The 19,882-nt window shown below is 36.6% G+C and overlaps 1 protein-coding gene across 15 annotated transcripts in view; it reads left to right on the top strand.

Moving 5' to 3' along the window:
- NFIB (nuclear factor I B) overlaps positions 1 to 19,882 on the top strand; it is a 226,534-nt gene that overhangs the window by 204,196 nt on the left and 2,456 nt on the right. For 5 of the 15 annotated variants that reach the window (XM_036331171.1, XM_036331180.1, XM_036331165.1 and 2 more), the window contains 2 exons: positions 1,016 to 1,104; positions 15,837 to 19,882. The exon at positions 15,837 to 19,882 is cut by the window's right edge and continues 2,456 nt beyond it. In XM_036331171.1, coding sequence (XP_036187064.1) covers positions 1,016 to 1,104; positions 15,837 to 15,966 — 219 coding nt within the window. In that variant the 3' untranslated portion in view covers positions 15,967 to 19,882. Of the gene's footprint in view, positions 1 to 1,001; positions 1,105 to 15,836 lie in introns of those variants that run through there. The other 10 variants (XM_036331172.1, XM_036331167.1, XM_036331170.1 and 7 more) reach the window with 5 other exon arrangements.

The following is a 19,882-nucleotide window of genomic DNA, read 5'->3' as shown; positions in this document are numbered from 1 at the left end:
TCAAAGGCACTCTGGCTCCAATCAGCATCTTTCAGAAATTCTCACTGAGAAGCAGCAAGCAAGGTTTGGTGGATGGCTGTAAGTCATCTTTTCAATGCAAGATGCCATTAATTCACAGCATAGCTATCTAAGGATTAAACACCATGATTTTCTAGTGTTTTTCCCCCCAAAGCCAGATAAGTTTACTTTTTTAAGCATAAAAATAAGCAATATATCTTTTCAATAAATCTGCTAGCACTGTAGGGCAGCTGTTACCCAAAACAGAGCTGGATAGGGTTACTTGAACACTCTCGGGAAGGGCAGCGCTGATGATTCGGAGATCTGGGAAGAATTTATTTCAGCTTGTATTCAGTGCATTCCTCACTCCATTCAGATGTGGTAAAGTATTTTAAATGCCATTACTGTGAGTTTAAAATAAAAGCAGAAATTCTTATCAACTCTTTCTAAACAATGCCACTTTGAATAAAGCACAATTAGCAAACATCTAAAACTGAATACCTGGACGCTTCTAAACACAAGTCAGGGACAATGTTGAAAAGGTGGGGCCTTTTCTCCTCTAAACTGCATGTCTTTCATGTTTTGCAAATTGCATGCTTAAAGTTATTCCTTTCCTCAGTGCGGATTACGTGGTGTGTTGCATTTTTTTTTTTTTTAAAAAAAGCTTTTTTTAATTTTCTTTCTAAAATATATCTCTCTATTGAACATTAACGTTTGCTTTTATTGCAGCTCAATTTGTACTCTAATAATGGCTAATTGTTATGTTCTAAGCACTTGTTTCTCTTGTATGCTTTAATTAATAGAGAAGCATATTGCAATAGCTTTTTCTAAAAAACAGTCTAGGAATTTTGCTTTGCAGAGTAAGGTTTTCTTTTGCTTTTTTTTTTTTTCCTTTAAGTTGCCTCTTGGGAAAGTAAGGTTAATGCCATGTACAGTACTCGTTTGCATGTGTTCATTTAAATACTAAAAACTGTAGTACTGCTCCATCCATATCTGACTGCTAGGTTTCAATTGACAGCTGAGGATTTGTGACTGGACCATGAATCAAAACGGCAGGCATTTATACCCCAGTACCAGTGAGGATACATTGGGAATTACTTGGCAAAGGTAACATTTTAATTATTTCCAACCCTACACTTACACTTTAAAAATTACATGAGCTGTAGTGTTTGTTTTTAACTAGCTTTATAGAAAATATATGTTAAAAGTTTAGTTGTCTCGGCTGTACCATCCCTCTTTCCCTCCCCTCCCCCTTTATTTCTTATGTAAATGCAAATTTCAATTAATTTGGGATTATAGTATATGCTAATTAATTATTGGGATTTCTGAGTGCTATGAAATGTTTTAAACAATTTATAATATTTTTCTTGAAAGAGGGGGTGGATTTTACACTTAGATGTTAAGACCTGAAATATGAAATGGGTTTTAGGGACGAATTTTTTTACCTATTGGGTTTTCACATAGTAGATTTTTCTCATTTCAGCTCTTTCCTGGATTGCTAACTTTATTATTCATTTATTCCCCTATCAGAGAGGACAGCCAGAAGAAAAAAATTTAATTAGTTGATTTACTGTTATTAGCGGCACTTATAAATTTAAAAGTGGGAAGATTGTTGGAATTAATTCTAAAGAAGGAATTTGGTATAAATAAAGTTTTAACTTTTGTTTGTACATTGATGTGAGCCATTGAGAATTGACTTTATTTTGCTGACTGGAAAAATAATTCTAAAAGTTCATTTTCAAAACAGGTTTTCATGTTCTTTCATGCATTGGTTTTAGAAAATAAGTAGTGCATGTCAGCTTCTTATGTATTATTTTAATAAAGAACAATTTTGTCAACTTGACAAATTAAATAATTAAAATTCATACTATATTCATAAGTAGCAAGAGATAAAAATTTACAGAAGAGAGCGAGGTAATCCCATAAGGAGTTCACCAAAAGTAGAGCCAACGTAATTTTCCAGCCCGGCTGTGGTTATAATCATCTCTTTACTGAACATGCCTCTGTTAAAAGTACATACTTAGGTATCAGCTGTCAGTGGCTCACACATCTCCATCCTGCTTGGTAGAAACTGCTAAAGAGTAGAGTTTAAAAGAATTAAGTTAATAAAATGTTCACTTATACTCAGGTGAAAAGTAAGAAAATTAGTTGGACTCTGTTTTAAAAACTCAGTTTTTTATTAACACACTACTTAAAATGAATACATATGACTTTTCCTTTTCTGAAAGATTGATATAACTGCTACTTTAAAATATATACATTTTCCTATATCTTGTTTTTTCCCAAGGAACTTACATAATTCCCTGAGTTGAAAAAAATACAATATATGCTTGTAAGAAAGAAGATAAGCTTAATGAAAGCATCTACTTAAAGTCTTAATAATTAATAATCTTAATTAAATCTAATGAATATGTCTTATTTAAATAGTCTTAAGTATTTTTAATTTAATTGGATATGATAACACTGTGTTTGGACTTAGTTTTTCTTAAATAACTTCTTTATATTCCATGATCGGTCTGTTAGCAAATTAGCCCACGTATGCATACAAGCCTTATAGTTGACAAGAATTGCAAGTTAGATGAAGTGTGCTTGTGTTTTTAAATTGTGACTATAGCTGTGTAACTTTCAAATCTGTGGATTACTGATTGGCATTTACTTGTCTAAAATAGGATAGCACCTTTAAAGTACATGAAAGTCAAATAAAGGTGTAAATTATTGGAAATTTAAAATATAACTGCACCTAGTATCTAGTAATTTCTCAAAGAAAAAGTTGATATCCCACAAAAGGGAAAGGTGAGTGGACAATGAGTCACCACAGAATACATGTTTTGGAATGAACTAATAAGATGACTAAACTCAGTTCTTAGGAGTACATTATTGATGTTACAAATCTCCGTCTTGGTGAAAAATTGATGTGGTAATCAGTTTCAAGTGATAATAAGTCAGAAAAAAAAGTCAGAATTCACTTAGTTAAAATGTCTCAAAATAGTGATTTTTTAAATTAGTAGATAATGAAATATAAACAGACTTAATGCTTCAAAAAGCTTTAAGGATGCAGCTTTTGGGTTGTTTCTTCTCTTTTTATCATGATTCAGAAGGCACAAAATTGATAAAGACAGGTGTCACATTCATACTTTCAACAGCTATTGGCTGAATCTCTGTGGTGGGCTGACCCAAATGCTATGTGTGATGCAGATGCTCACTGTTCTTAAAATCTAAGTGTCATACATACAATTCAGAATAGAGGTACTCAAATGAAACAGCAATTTTCTTTGCTTTGTTATAGTATGAAAAAATAGACACAAGTAGAGTCCATATTTGATAATACAAATTGGGCATGCCTGTGGCACAACATATTCATAATTTGTTTATGGTTTATAGTTTGTGCCCTGTGGTTATTAATGAAACTTAATGTGTGTGTGTGAGTGTGTGTGTGTGTGTGTATGTGTGTGTTTTCCTGGAAAGGATGCTAGGAAAGAAATCATAAGTATCTGTAACATTACTACTTTTAATGCAGATAACAAACATCTAAAATCTTCAGGGCCCTGTTACAACTTTAAAACTATCTGAATAAACTGAAAATATATGGGAAATATATAGGGTGTCCCTAAAAATGTATACACACTTTACAGCTGATAGCTCAATTGATGTTTCTTTCTTTTCAGATTTAACCCATTGTAATTAATAATTATTCAGTGTGTATACATTTTGGGGGGCACCCACTAGATCTGTTCAACCAGAGAATTAAATCATTTGCCTTTGTCATAATGGAATAAAGAAAATATCAGGTTACTTTTGTGGTGGTTTTTGTTTTTAACAAAAGGTGATCCCTCAAGACTTTGTAGGAGAAACGCCAAATAAGGTGCCTTGGGTTTTTCTTTGTGTTTTGGCTTCACTTTGTTTAATTTTGTTTTGATCGCTTGTTGCCATTGATTTCCTCTTCCAATCACTAGCTGTGGTTGCCCCTGTTCTGCTTTGTACCAGTCCCCCTGTAGAGGTGTTTCCACGTCATCTGCAGCTCCTTTTGTGGGACTGGAAATGGCAGTGCCGAGGGAGCTGAGCAAATATAATCAAAGCTGGAAGCTTTCATCCTCCTCCTTCCTGGCTCCCTCCCACTGCCCCCCTCATCTACATCACGCTCCCCCCCTGCCCGCCCACCCATATATGAACATTCCTTGAGGAAGCAAAGCATACTTTTTTGGGAAAGTTTTCACAAAGTTTTACTAGGTTGCAACCCTGAAGGTGTTTTGTTGTTTTGACCTTAGAATTTTGTGAGTGTGTGTGTGTGTGTGTGTGTTGCTTGCACCTGTGTGAATTTTTCTGTCTAACCCAAAGGTCAGGTATCACAGTTAACCCAGAGTACAATCTATGGGCCAAAGGCTCACTTCTGCTTGAATCATGAGGGCTTAGGCAGGGAATAGGTGATGAGTTGCGTCTGTCGTTCATAAGGGTACTGTTGTGTCTGTGCTTTGTCCTCCAATGTGGATAAATTAGATTGTTGCATATGTGAGTTATGTGGGTATAAACAAATACAGCAGTTAACTCCCTAACTGGCTTTCCTTCTTGAAACTGTAGCCAGAACATAGCTTGTACTATGGAATATAAAAGAGCAATATAATTGAATGAAAAAGAAAGCCGAAGGACAATCCAAGAATAATATAAACATACGTTATTTTAAAACATTGGAGGGAGTGCTTTATGCAAAAGAGAAACTAGATTTATTGTTTCATTCCCTCTGCTCCCCCTTCGCCCCTTTCAGGAAAAGGCAAAGCCACAAGTGAGTGGCTGTATGTGTCTGATTGCTTGTATAAACATCGAAGAGGCCTTCAGATGGCTAAAATAAACACGCGCGTGTTACTGAAGGATATGTTTACACAAACCATTTGCTCAGCCTCCGAAATAATGAATAAATGAAGATTTTACTGAAATAATTGGAAGGATTTTTGTGTTTCTGTTGATGCCATAATTGAATGGCACCAAAGAGACTTTTATCAGCTATTTTACATGTTACATGTGTTAGCAGTTCCTTTCTATGAGTTGAATACTTCATTCTGTAGTTACTTTACACATGTTTTTGTAAGAAATTGTCGTTTATTACTGCAATTCTAGAGAGTTGCTTGATTTCCCAAGAGAAATTTAGCAGCCAGTAAAGATTATTTGGGTCTGCTTGGTCAGGAGAGGGAAGGCAAAAAAGGAAGGAGTAATGGCATTCATTTCATACGTATAGCCCTATTTACATAGCACTGTCCTGAACCTTGCTGTGTTTTGGTAAAATATACATTCTCCATGACTTAAGAATGAATCTTTAAACAAAATCATCTTCAATATAGGGTTGCAAACCATATGTTTGTATATAAATAGCTGTGTATGTGTGTATGCATGTGTGTATATGGTGTATGTGTATACATGCATGTACACACACATGTACATATGCATGCCTGTATATGTATGTGCATACACATATGCATGTGGTACTGTCTGGTAAGAGCAGTATGTGACCTATCCATAGGTAGTAGTAAGAGTTAACTTTTATTTCGACATGACACTTAGACCATCCCTAGGAATTTACTAGTTAGCATTTCCTGCTTTCAGTTTGTTATCTTGACACATAACTACAATACAACAGCTGGGTTGTTCCTGGGGTTCCTGGGGGGAGCTTTATTCTCAGAGTGCTGAGTTTCCTTTTCAGCTGTCAGCTCTAAAGTGCGTTCAAAATGCTCAACTTTTTACGCACCATTCTGGGCCCCTAGCACCACTCTGGGACCATGATAGAAACGCTGATCAGGTAGATGAACTGAAGAATCTCTGGTTCAAGGAAGGGAATTGCAGAAGGCAAAATTGCACATGGCCATTGTGTGGTAACCAGGCTGCTCTGCTCCCTGGTGACGCTCTTTAGATTTGAATAATTGATTTAAAAGAATTACTCCTTTCTCATCCAAGTTATTTTCACCTGTTATGAAATAAAAAATAAAAATGTTACCATTCTTTAAAATGATCTTTTATGGTGTTCACCCCTATGCAATATCTGTGTTCTGGCTGTTGAAAAACACATTGGGATTTGTTGTAGTTTTGCCTAACTTTCTCCATTTATACAGAAAGACTTGCACAACACAACGTTTCCTTTTTATCTAGGAAACTCTTCAGAACACTTCCTAAGAAATTAATTGTATTCCAGCCAGACTTGCATGCTGCCATCCCACAGGAAATGGGTCAGCAATCCATTAAGATGCCATTAGATAATCTAATTTGGAACTTAATCTCTAAATTAACCATGCTCCATACTTGAAGCATACTTGAGAGAAAGAAAAAAAGTTTACGTTTGAATCGATAGGGGAGCCGAAGCGTGAAGAAGGCTGTTTGTTTTTTCTGTGGCTGTGGTCACGTCTCAAGCCGTCTGGTAACCAGGAGAAACCAGACATGATGTAATTCCAGATTGAACTTGAACTTCAGGGACTTAGGATAGGGGAACAATGGACCATAGGAATCAATAATGTCCATTTTCCACATGATTATGTTTGGAGCTGTAAGTTAACCTTTACGGGAGAAGCCCCAGGATCTTCAGTGTGACCCAAATGCGATGAGCCAGAGACAAGATGTGAGAGGAGAGAAAACAACTTTCGCCGCGATGTTTTCTGAGCAGCGCTGCAGATTCCAGCAGGATTAGAAAAGTTCCCGCTCTGCTGTAAACCAGTGGCCTGTTCAGAGCACTCTTTGTTCGCTTAGGTAGGACAAACTTAATCTTACGTTTCCTGTCAGATGATTTTTGGCAGCGCGACGGGATAGGGAGGAGCGAGATTCAGAAAACTCCCCAATGTAAACCGTGCTGATTAACCCTTTGCCACGAAAGGAGTATAGTCAACACGCACTTTATTTGAAGAGGCTTGCTGTGAAGTGCTGTATTTACATCTGGATTCCGGCTCCGAGAAATCAGCCTCACACCAGCGCAATACGTAGTTGTTAACTTACCTTTTCTGATCGTCCTGTTTGCTGGTGCTGGGAGTAGGTAGACAGTGCATTTTTAGTCCTGTCTACAGAAGTCATAAAGCATAGGAGGAGATAACCATAATAACAAATTACCGAAGGAAAAGAGAAAAGGCAGAGCCTCCTTACGGTTAAGAAATTGAAGAACACGCATCTTGAATAATCAGAAATTGTAGAAAACTACAGTTATTTCCTCCTTTGTTCACTTTTCGTTTTGTGAGAAAACAGACTTTTCTTGCCCATGTGAACAGAGTAGCAGGCGTAATTCAAAACAGCATGTTCAGCTCCTTGATCACTTGTGATTTTATACTTCAAGTAAGTTCTTTATGAGACAAAAAGTTCTTTCATTTAGAGGCGAAATTGTGCAAACAACACTGATTTTAGCTTTTAAGTGAAAAACATTTGGGCAAGAATCGCTTTTTGCTTTTCTATAAAACTTAACATTTCTCCTAGCATTTCCTGGGTGAGTTTCTCTAGTGAAAGGCACTGTTAGGGAGCTCTCTTTCTGTAGAGAATGTTGTCTGCTGTTGAGGACTCACATGTGCTAATGAGGGAGCTGTAGCGCTGGTGACAATGGCACTGAGAGGAGCCCAGTGAGAGACAGGAGCGAAGACCAGAGGGGGACAGAATCCACAGGCAGCGTTCTCCGCTGTGGGCAGGAGATCGAACAAGTCCCAGGAGCCTGACAATTCTATATTTTTAATTGTCTGAAACCTCCCACAGCTGCAGAAGTTGCTACGTGTGTGTGTGTATGTGTGTGTGTGTGTGTGTGTGTGCTGTCATTTATTTTCAATTAGTCATCTTCCTGATGATTCTCTTTCATTTTCAGTTCTGAAACATGAAAAACAGCAAGCATCATTTTTATTTATTTTTTTTCACAAATCTGCTTACTTTGGCCTGTTTAGGGGAAGGGTATTTTTCGTACTTTCGTGTAAAGTAAACATTTTCAGGAAATAAGTCTTTATTACTTTTAAGTCTATAGATTGCCTTGTTGAAGGATCTTCAGGGATTTTGTAAGAGCTTTTTACTAAAAGAGGGCAGTCATTGCAATGAGCACATGAAACTCTTAGCTGTCGTGTCCCGTACGTAAGGCTCTTCTTGCCCCGTGCTCTTCATTAGATAAAATATTCCACGGGCACAGGCCATTATTTTACTTAGAAGATGCTAGTACTCACACAAGGTAAAGTTAACATTCAAATCCAGTGTTTCCCCCTCCCCCAACCAAACAAAACACGTCCGAAACATTTGAATATAAATTAATGAGCTTTGACAACTTACTGTTTGGATATGTTATTTCAAAAGCATTGTTCCCCAAGGAGGAGCAATAAAGAAGGCTATTTACCTACTTAGTTAAGAAACAAATACGTTTCTCTTTCATTACTATGAAATGCTATTGCTTGCAGTTAGAATAATTCCTGGAGCCACCTGCAGTTTATGCTGTTTGGTGTTTCCCAGAGAGCCCACAAGAGTACTTTGCAGATCAGGTAAGAGCTGGCCGGGGAGCTTTCCCATACAGATTATTACAAATAGTAATAATCATTAGAAATCATCTCGCATGCAAATAGGCTCGTTCAGATGGCCATAATGAGCTTTAAAAATGGGGGAAATAAATCGAAGAAATCCAAGACCTGTGTAAAGCACTTTGTATAATCGTACTACGAGACTAGTCTCATCAAAGTGTCTCTCAACAAGCAAATTATTGACATGCAGTCACATCTGTACACACATATGCAATGGCAAATATTGCACTTGGTTGAAAAGAATCTGGAATTGGATAATATACAGTTATTTGTGTTGAAGTTTGAAGTCAACAGTTATACTTTCGAGGGAATTGCAGTGTATCTAAGTGATGTGGACCATAATTTATAGAATCTCATATATAATCCAGGGATAATAGAAATTCTTGTCCAGTGATAAAAGTAAAGTATGTTTCACGAAAGAGATAAAGTGTAGTACACTGGGTAAGAATATAGATCCTAGAACCACACTGCTCGAGTTCAAATCCTGGGTTTTACTGTTTAATAGCAGTACTAGCTTCAATGGCCTCATCTGTAAAATCTGAAAAATAGCAGTTCTTTTCTCATAGGTTTGTTTTGAAGATTGAAAGTTTTAAAGTAGGTGAAGCAGTGTCTAGCACTGTTATTTAACACACACTATAAATGCTGTAGCAACTAGTGTATGAAATATCACTTTCTCTGTTCTTATACATTAATGAATTATTAATCTATTTAAATATAGAAAATTATTTCTTAAATAAATGGGTACTTAAATACTACCCATCTATTTCTTCCACTGGTCTGAGTGAGCATTTTTTCATAAGACGCTGTCTGCAGCCTTTTTGTTATATTGAAATCAGCAGCCAGTCCAAATGTACACTTATACAACCCAGGAATGCATGGTTTCTAACTTAATTCATACTTAATTAATCTGCCTTTATTTTTTTGCAGGCAGATACTAGCTACTAATAGGGAACAGTGTTTATTGTTCATTTTGGGAGTGATACAAATATCTGTGAGTTAATATTATAGTAATACAATTAGTAGTATTTAGCCAAGGAAGTAAAACTTTTTCCTTCTTGGGAATATTTGAAACAGGTGCAAATGAATTAAAGACAAACCCTTCTTTAAAATGATGGCATTTATTTTATTTATTATCCATGCTTTCTGGGCCATTGTTTATTCTTATTGCTATCTATATAAGTAATGTGGCTACTGATACAATTGACGAATGTATGAATAAATATAATTACTTGTGCTTCATTCCTATAATATTTTTGTGAGCTTCTTGAAAGAATACTTTCTGTCTTCACAGTAAATATGGTAATATCATGATTAAATAAGTGTGTAAAACTTGAGTGAGTGATGTTTATTGCTGAAAAGTATTAGTATACAAGGTACTTTGACATTTTATACAATGATTTTTAAATTTATCCTTATTGTTAAAAGTATTACAGATGTTCCCTTCTTCCCATTGATCCCCTCCACCACCCCCTATACACCCCCTTCCAGGCCTTCACCACACTATTGTCTGTGTCTGTGGGTTATGCATATATGCATATAAATTCTTTGTTTAATCTCTCCCTACCCACCTCAGACTTCCCTCTGAGATTTTGCCCAACCTATTATCAGATAAACTCAGAGTAGTAAATGAAATTTTGCCATTCATGAAATAGCTCTTATTGTTTTTAATCATCTAAGACTAATAGTTAAAGTGAAGCTTTTGACTTTGGTTTCTTACTCAACCAACAACTTCATGTAATTATATTTGGCATCCCATGGTTCTTGGGTGGTTACTGAGCTAAATGTTTAGGGAGGGCCCAATCCTTTTTGGCCATAATTTTTAAAATCATAACCATCAAATGTTGACGTGCTCAGAGCAATTTTTCTCTTTTTTTCTTTGAAAGTATAGAATCTGTTTACTCCTTGTAGATGTGAAGACCAACTATTTTATCCAATTTATCCAGGATACAAAATATATAAATAGCATATCATTTTCAAAAGGAAGAAGTGTGTGTCTTCTTCCCCCTTAATCCTCATGATTGGGTCATTCTAAGACAGTGGTTCTCAACCTTCCTAATGCCGCGACCCATTAATGCAGTTCTTCATGTTGTGGTGACCCCCAACCATAAAATTATTTTTGTTGCTACTTCATAACTGTAATTTTGCTACTGTTATGAATCGTAATGTAAATATCTGATATGCAGGATGTATTTTCATTGTTACAAATTGAACATATTTAAAGCAGTGATTAATCACAAAAACAATATGTAATTATATATTCAATATGTGTTTTCCCATGGTCTTAGGCGACCCCTGTGAAAGGGTCCTTCGACCCCCAAAGGGGTCGCGACCCACAGGTTGAGAACCGCTGCTCTAATAGCACCTCAACTAGATTTGTTTTCAGAGGAGACAGATGCATCACATTTCAGTGTTGCTTTATCACCCGGACCTACCAAGTATTCTATATACAAGTCTGTTGCAACACTAGCTAGGTTATGATCCAGCTGTGTGGGCCATGGGAAATTCCCTGTCTCTTGAAGTAAATTCCCTTTGCCTTCAGAAAATTATGTTCAAATGTTCTTTCTAATGGTAGGTCAATTTCTGACTTCCACAGGAGTCAGACAGAACTGATTCATATCTGAGGTCTAGGTGGGTAAATTTGGGCAAGTTACTTAAGCTCTTTAAGTCTCCGTTTTCTCATCTGTGAAATGGGGCTGATGATGGCACATTCAAGAGTTCATTGAGAGAATTAAGTAACATAGCATATGTGAAATACTGAAGATGGCATCTTGCTCATAATAGGCCCGCAGCATGGTTATTTTCTGAAAGTTTATCTCTTTGTACTAATTAATTTTATCCATCTGAACCAGACAGAAGTCTACATTTCTTTCCAACTCAACTGTCCTGTCTTCCTGTCTCCTTTTAGCTGCTCCTCAAATGACATTATTTGGTAGTTTTCTTCACCAAAGAAATGGCATAGAGTTTGTTTCTCTTGAAGAGTGATGCCTAGAAGAAACACAGTGTTTTAGAGGTAGTCTGATCAGTATAAACTGAAGCAGGACCATCAACTAACATTAATGCATCTTAAGGTCAAAATAATTTGTTTGCTTGTTTCTTCCCTTTCTGGGATAGCCACATCACACATTTGATCAGAAGAATGTAAAAATATTATCCATGATGTCAGACATGTCTCTTTCTTTCTTTCTTTCTTTCTTTCTTTCTTTCTTTCTTTCTTTCTTTCTTTCTTTCTTTCTTTCTTTCTTCTTTCTTTCTTCTTTCTTTCTTCTCTCTCTCTCTCTCTCTCTCTCTCTCTCTCTCTCTCTCTCTCTCTCTCTCCCTCCCTTCCTCCCTCCCTCCCTCCCTTCTCTTCTTCTCTTCTCTTCTCTTCTCTTCTCTTCTCTTCTCTTCTCTTCTCTTCTCTTCTTTCTTTTTTTTTCTTTTGAAATTTTCTTCATATAGAGTAGAAGTCATTGAAGTCATTCGGGTGAATTCTGCTTTGTGTTAAGGCACTGTCACAATCTTTGCTTCTTTTTGTACCTGATTTTTCTCAAAGTCCTTATTTTTTTTTAGTGGCATGGTCTTTATTTTCTAAAGATGTGCTTTTAACTTTCAGTCATGCTCATCTTCTGTTTGCCAAAAAAAAATAAATAAATAAATGGTGATCTGGCAATGGAAATGTAATTTAAACAAAGTAAATGCATGACTTGTCTAAATATATGCCTGAAGATATACTTATTGCTGAAGTAGTTTAATTTGACCTTGAATATTTTAAAATCTTTTAATTAAATTCTCATGTCTCTTAGTGGACAGAGACACAGGTTATGGAATATTGAATTCCATTCTGAATTAAAATTATTAAAATTATTAAGCATTTTATATATATCAAGTTCCTATATGTAGATAAATATGAATATGTGTGTTTATTTTATCCATACTGGTGATCATTGGCATTTATTTACATAGAAAGAGTTAGATATGTAAAAAAATCACTTTTTTTAATTTTTTACCTGAAGAACTATACAATTTGAGGCATTCTCTTTTCAAAATTAAATGATCTAGGATATTTTGTCAGAACATTTTTCTTTACATTATTATTATAATTAAATACATCTTACTGGAGTTTTTCAATGGGAATACCAAAAAGCTCTAAAAATGTCTGTGCCTTATAATTCTGAACTTAGCTTACAAATTGGCATTAAGAGACTTGTAAAATTCATATATGGGGTCTGCGTAGTGTTAATCTTTGAATTTTATTTCCCCCCAAAGGTTCATAAACAGTATTGATTGCACACTTCAATTTTGACATGGTCATCATGTAGGATGGAGGTTTGAAAGGTTTAAATAAACATCTAAATTGAATTTGTTAGATATTTCACAACAAGAATCCTGTTAGTCACTAGCATCACTTTATTTTTATTGAGACTTTTCCAAAGAACAATAATATGTGTCTCTTCTAAAGAACTGAATCAAAAGGCTGTTGCATAGTTCACCCTGATATCTTGTCTTTCCTGCCATTAGTTGGTAGACTTCTCCATTTAAGGAGTCACATCTATTCTCAATATTTAATATTTTATTTTTCTAAAGTAGCAATCTCTATATAGAGCCCATATAATTTGGGACTCTTATTGATGAGCCTGTTGCTGACATTGTCTGTTACTGTCAATGATTATCAATTGGAGCTAGTCTATTTTGTTTTTCATACACAATTCCTATTTCAGGTTAAAAAATAATGGATGTCCATTTTTGTAATTTATTATTTGTTAAGAAATGATTAACATAAGCTATGGCTAGACTCTGTCAGGATTGATAAGACAAGGTCATTTTCTTTACAGAACTTACCTTTCAGTCAATAAGATTATCATAGATATAGATTATGATTATATGGAGTAATATATGCTGTAATAGTACTGTGTAGTGAAGTGTGGTGGAAGTACAATTAAGGAGAAAACAAGTTCCATGGTTTGTCATGTAACATTCTTCCTAATCAGTAGTGCAAAACAGAAATAATTGTTGAAGATGTGTGTGGGAAAAAAGGAATATGTGAAAACAATTAAATCTCTTAGAAAAGGTTATAGTAACAACTACTCTTATTCTTTAGAATGATGATTTTTTAGCAGATAATGAGGACATATCTTTTTAGTTGGAATTATTCCTTGTTTGAATTACTATTTAATTTTTCCTGCATAATTATTTTTTGTTAATGGTAAACATCTCTAATTTAAATTTTAGAGTGTCTGTTTTCTTTTTATAGGGGTCAAATCACAATGTAGTCTTGAAAAGATGTAATTATGAGCAACACTCTTCAAGAATACATAGATGTGATTTGGAGCACTTAATTGATTTGTTGGTTTATGAAAAAAATTATTGACAATTGACCATGTGCTAGGTACTATATAAAATGAAGAACAAAAAGAGATGGACTGCTATCACAGAGCTCATTGTCTAATCATAAAATCCCTTGACCATAAAAGGTTGTTGTGAATTTTTTTCTGTTGCAATATTAACTCAGAAATATGCACCTAGACAAGTAGCAATAAGTCACATTTTGTATAGAGTATCACCAGAATAAAAGAAAGTTATATATCAAGTTCTTTTTTAAAGTCCAAGCTTTTATTTCTATTTCTTCTTTTGCTGACAAAATTCTTCCTTGAAGTCAATACTGCATAAAGGTTCTGTACTTTTGTAATTCAAATATTTAAGAAATGAGGGCATCTAGGTTGATAGCTACGATAATAGTATCCATCTCACCTCATGATTGCAATAGTAGAGGATAGTAAATGAAATTTAAAACTTTGAAATTAGGTCCCCGTGCCAGACCATGACAAAGTTGGGTATGGAATTGTCAGTTTAATATTTCCTTGGTTCATGATGATTTATGCAGCTGCTACTTAGTTGACACTCATTCTGAACTGAGTGTTGAAACAAACAATACATCGGATTAGGAATACCCCAAATGCATGGTGTGGGGTTGTTTTGTGATATATAGACCTGGTGTTATTTTCCTTCATGTGATACTTGTTTAATAAGAGATTATGCCAGTAGCAATTAGATAGCTGTTTTCAAACTTTTTTCTTAAACAGCCTCAAACCCAACATAGGTGAAACCTGAGTTGGTTGGAAAGGGGCTAGAATCTCATCTGCTTACTCCCTCCAGCATTCTTCCCACTCACCCCTTCAAACACCCAAACCCAGAGGGCTCCGATGTGGTAACATCACTGATGGGGAGGGGCAGGGAAGGCCCAGGCTTCCAGTGTCAGCATTTCAAATTACATTATGCACTGGCCTTCCTGAAAAATATATATTTTTTATATTGTAAGAGAAAAGAAATAACTTTCATTACAGCTTTCAATTTTATTCAACTGATAGGCAGATAAAAAATTGATGCCCATCTTATCACTGAATTGCTTATGAATTAAAAGTAAACAAGATCCTATCTAATAAAAGAGTAACATGCAAATTGATCATCACTCCAACACACAAGATGGTCGCCCCTATGGGGTCAAAGATGGCCGGCAGGGGAGGGCAGTTGGAAGGGACCAGGCCTGCAGGGGAGGACAGTTTGGGGAGGACCTAGACCTGCAGGGGAGGGCAGTTAGGGGTGACTGGACCAGCAGGGGAGGGTAGTTAGGGGCAAACATGCCTGCAGGGGAGGGCAGTTGGAGGCAAACCAGGCCTGCAGGTGAGGACAGTTTGGGGCAAGCAGGCCAGCAGGGGAGGGCAGTTGGGGGCAACCAGGCCTGCAGAGGAGGGTAGTTAGGGGCAATTAGGCTGTCAGGGAAGTGGTTAGGGGTGATCAGGCTAGCAGGCAGAAGTGGTTAGGGGCAATGAGGCAGGCAAGCAGGCGAGCGGTTGGGAGCCAGCAGTCCTGGATTGTGAGAGGGATGTCCCAGATTGGAGAGGGTGCAGGCTGGGCTGAGGGACACACACACACACACACACACACCCGTGCACAAATTTCGTGCATCAGAATATAACTGGTAAACTATATTGCTACCATTGTAGATTTGCTGCTTTCTTTCTGTTTTTTAAAATAAGAAAATAATATTGTCCTTACATTAAAGTAGATAAAATATTTTAGGAAGAATATCCTCAATTAGAGTTCAGCAATTATGTATGAGCCGGACATGAGGATTTTCTGCTTTACAATTAATCTTACCTTCCAAGAAAACAATAGACCATGCAGTGTATATACCTATAAAATAAATAATTTAGTACATTTATCTCATATTAAGCTATAATTTTTTAAAAGTTTATAGTAGTCATTTGATATCTGTGGAATTTATGTTTCTAATATTGTAGATTTTAACGTTGTATTTTCTCTTTTTCTCTTCCTTCCCTCCTGCCCCTCTCCTGTCAACAGTCCTGGTACCTGGGCTAGTTTGGTTCCTTTCCAAGTATCAAACAGGACACCCATCCTACCGGCAAATGTCCAAAATTACGGTTTGAACATAATTGGAGAACCTTTCCTTCAAGCAGAAACGAGCAACTGAGGGAGAATGAAATACAACAACAGCTTATGAAATTAAAAAAATAAAAAATGGAAAGGAGGAAGACTGGACAAAATAAAAAACAAACAGAAAGGGAGAAAGGAAGGAAACTGAAGAAAGAAGATATTAGACCAGCAATTGCAGCACTTACAATCACTAATTCCCTTAAGGTTGAAACTGTAATGACATAAAAAAGGGTCGATGATATTTCACTGACGATAGATCGCAGCCCCTGCAACGTAGCCTTTGTTACATGAAGTCCGCTGGGAAATAGATGTTCTGTCTCTATGACAATATATTTTAACTGACTTTCTAGATGCCTTAATATTTGCATGATAAGCTAGTTTTCTTGGTTTAGTAATCTTGTTGTTTACGCATGGAATCACTATTCCTGGTTATTTCACCAACGAAGGCTAGGAGGCGGCATCAGAGGTGCTGGGTGTCGGAGCCATGAGCCAGCCATTTTATAAGCACTCTGATTTCTAAAAGTTAAAAGAATATATGAAATCTCTGTAGCCTTTAGTTATCAGTACAGATTTATTAAATTTTGGCCCTTAACCCAGCCTTTTCCAGTGTTTAACCCAGTTTGAAATCTTAAAAAAGAAAAAAAAAAGGAAAAAAAAAGGAAAAAAAAAAGGAAAAAGGAAAAAAAAACACAGTTTGAACACAAAGGCTCTATGGAAGAAATGCCTCTATGTAGGTGAAGTGTTATCTCTGCATGCAACAGTAAAAATTAATATAATATTTTGCCCACAAAAGAAACACTTAACAGAGGCAAGTGCAATTTATAAATTTATATCTAACGGGGAATCATGATTATAAGTCCTTCAGCCCTTGGACTCTAAATTGAGGGGATTAAAAAAGAATTTAAAATAATTTTGAACGAATTTATTTTCCCCTCAGTTTTTGAGGGCATGGAAAAAATGCATTAAATCAAGACAAATCATGTGCTTGAGAAAAAAAAATTAATGGAAACACAGCACTTATGTTGGTTTAGCTGCAGCCTCCTTGGAGGTAGAATTTATTTATTTAAAATTACTGGTTGCATCAAGAACCCATAGGGTGTACAAAAGGTTCTATAAAATCTGCATCGTAGAGACAGAGGCAGGCAAATCCATGTCACAAGGGTAAAGCTTACAGTTTACAAACTGGGAACGCCAGGGTGTAGGATATAGAAACGCACTCTTGAGAAAACACATGTAATCAGGGTGCTGAAAACTTGCATGGTGCTTTCAGACATTAGCCTTGTTCAACAAATTTCTTGTATTGACAGATCTGTAGTGTGCATGGGCAGACACATTTTGCCTCTATGTCTCTTAAAATTTTAATTAAAAATACTCTTTCCAGTAATCCTAATTTGCACGAAGATATAATGTCCACATTACGTGCCTTGCCTTGAAATCTAAAATACAAAAAAGAAAAAAAACACAAAAAAACACGAAAAAGTGACATCACTACACTTGTTTTGCTGCATTTATTATCATTTTAAATCTTTACCATTTTTATGACAAAATATTTTGTACTCCAGACGAAGAAAAATGTGTGACATCATGGATTTTTTAGACAGTATACCTTTATCTCACATTTATAAAGCATATCATGGCTGTGTATAGTTGCCGCTTAAAAATTGTAATCGACCAGCAATATTTTCAGTATTTTGGTGTTTTTTCTATTAACCTTTCATGTTTTTCATCTTCCAATTAATATTTGGGGGGAGGGGTTTCAAATTTATACGAATTATGCAATACCAAGTTTTGCCTATGTAGGTAGTGCTTTTAGCTGTATTGGTTATTATAGGTAAGTACACAGATTTAAAAAAAAATAATGTATGCTTTTTTTTTGTTTTGTTTGTTTGTTTGTTTTAATTGACCAAAGTGGGTACTGCTATTTTTGCAGTGTGATGAGGTCCTTTTGTGTACTGAGAGATGGACAGGGGATTTTTTTTTAAGATACATATATATATATATTCTGGGGTGGGTGGGAGGATTTTTAACACTTTACAGTGTAGCTGTGAAGCAGTGCACCCTGAGATGGGCCTGGGCTGCAAAGCGACTGTTCTGCCTACTGTGACAAGCTTCAACATACACAGGTTCCCCCTTCTCTAACTTCCCACCTGGGGTGCAAGCTGAACTCATCTCTGGTTTTCCTAACAACGCAAACAGTAAGAGCAAGTGAACACAACATGTTCTCCTGGAGGCAGACTTGGCTTAAAACAAACTGTCTTATCTTCTTCTTCTTTTTTCTTCTTCTGTGGTAGTAGTTTCTCTTGAGTTTCAGATCCACAGCGGAGAGTGAGCCTGTCTCATAGTTGGCAACAATATTTGTTGAAATATCCACAGAGCGGATATTTTACACTTTGGGGGTTTAATAAATCCGTATATATTTTCTCCTACAAAACACATCATTGTGGCTGGAGGGAATGTTCCCATAGTCTTTCCCCTCCACTTCTCCCCATTTTTCATTTCATTAACAATAGGACAGGATTCACCTGTGGCTCGCCGCTTCCCATGGATGGCGGTGCGCTGGAATTTTCTCTTTTAGACATCCAGAAGCTTAAACAGAGGGTGGCTATTATTAAATGTATTTGGACTTACAGATTAAAAATCAAAGTTCACTTTTTAAGGGACAAAAAGATAAATCTTGTCAAGTTTTCATTTCACCTGCCCTTTGAAATAGAACCAGAGCAGAAGGGAAATGGAGGATTTTAAGGATTAACCTTCCTGTGGATGCATGAAGCCCATTAGATGCTGATGGGATTTTTTTAAAGGGATGGTACCTCAAACATATTTTTGATTTCATTTCCCCTGAGGCACAGAGGGTGAATAGAGACTGGTTTTATTTTTTTTTCCCCCCCTCGCCCAGGCCCACGGAGGCAATCCATTACTAGAAGGGAAATCTTTTAGAATTAGTGACACTTGGTGGGCTGTCTTGAGGAGTCCCTTCCTCCAGGCCATGGTCCAATAAAATAAACTGCCATTGTTCTCACAGCATATCATTTAATAATGAATACTTTGGAACAATGCTCATGGGCCTGAGAATGGTATCGATAGCCCACATGCTGAATAGCACAGCGGGACCCCAGCACCGCACGGTCCGAAGTAAGTCCAATCATTTCTGTGGTACTTGCCCTGCACCATCTCAGCCAAGTTCTTCATGTATCTTTGACCTGTTCGCTGAACACGTCAACCTCCCAGGACACGCACTATTTTTTCAGAGCAGACTCGCTCTCTATTTTTCCAGTGAATGAGCAGTTCCAGCTAAAGAAGTTACACACTGTGGGTACTCCTGCCTGCCTCTTGAATACAAAGGACTAGTCAAGTGTTGCTATTATTTTGAATCCATTTTTTTTCTCCTTTCCTTTTGAGATACAACTATTAAAAAAAATACTACTAGATATATGGTCTTACATCCATTTTTCGGCCTCCTCCTCTTTTACCAGGAAGTATATTCTGACTGAAGGGCCCCACATTTGCAGGTCTTGCACGCCCCTCTCTTACCCAAAACTGCAGAGCTTCAGGATGGTGAAGGTCACCCAAGGGCATCAGTAGGGGGTGGTGTCTCCAGGCCCCGGTTGGTTCTGTGGCACTGTGTGTCCCGCTTCTGTTGTGTTGCTTTGCAGCCCCCCTACTCGCAGTGCCTCTGAAGTGTTTCCTCTGGAGTGACATGAGCGTTGGAGGCTTGCCTAAGGAACATAATGAGTGAAAGGCAGTGAAGGAGACTGTACATAAAGACATGGCAAAAAATCTTAATGATAGCAATATAGTTATGGGGTAATGTTCGGGTGGGCAGCTCCATTTAAAAAAAAAAATATGTGAATGAATCTGTGAAGCTGCAAGTAGCAAGAAGAGCGAAAGGTCTTCTTAAAGAACCGCCTACCTTGTAGACAGTAATTTGTACACTGTATAGTTTTGTTAAGACT

Source organism: Myotis myotis, unplaced genomic scaffold (genome assembly GCF_014108235.1).
Source record: "Myotis myotis isolate mMyoMyo1 unplaced genomic scaffold, mMyoMyo1.p scaffold_m19_p_12, whole genome shotgun sequence".
NCBI lineage: Eukaryota > Metazoa > Chordata > Mammalia > Chiroptera > Vespertilionidae > Myotis > Myotis myotis.
This window is presented reverse-complemented; position numbering and strand designations above follow the sequence as displayed.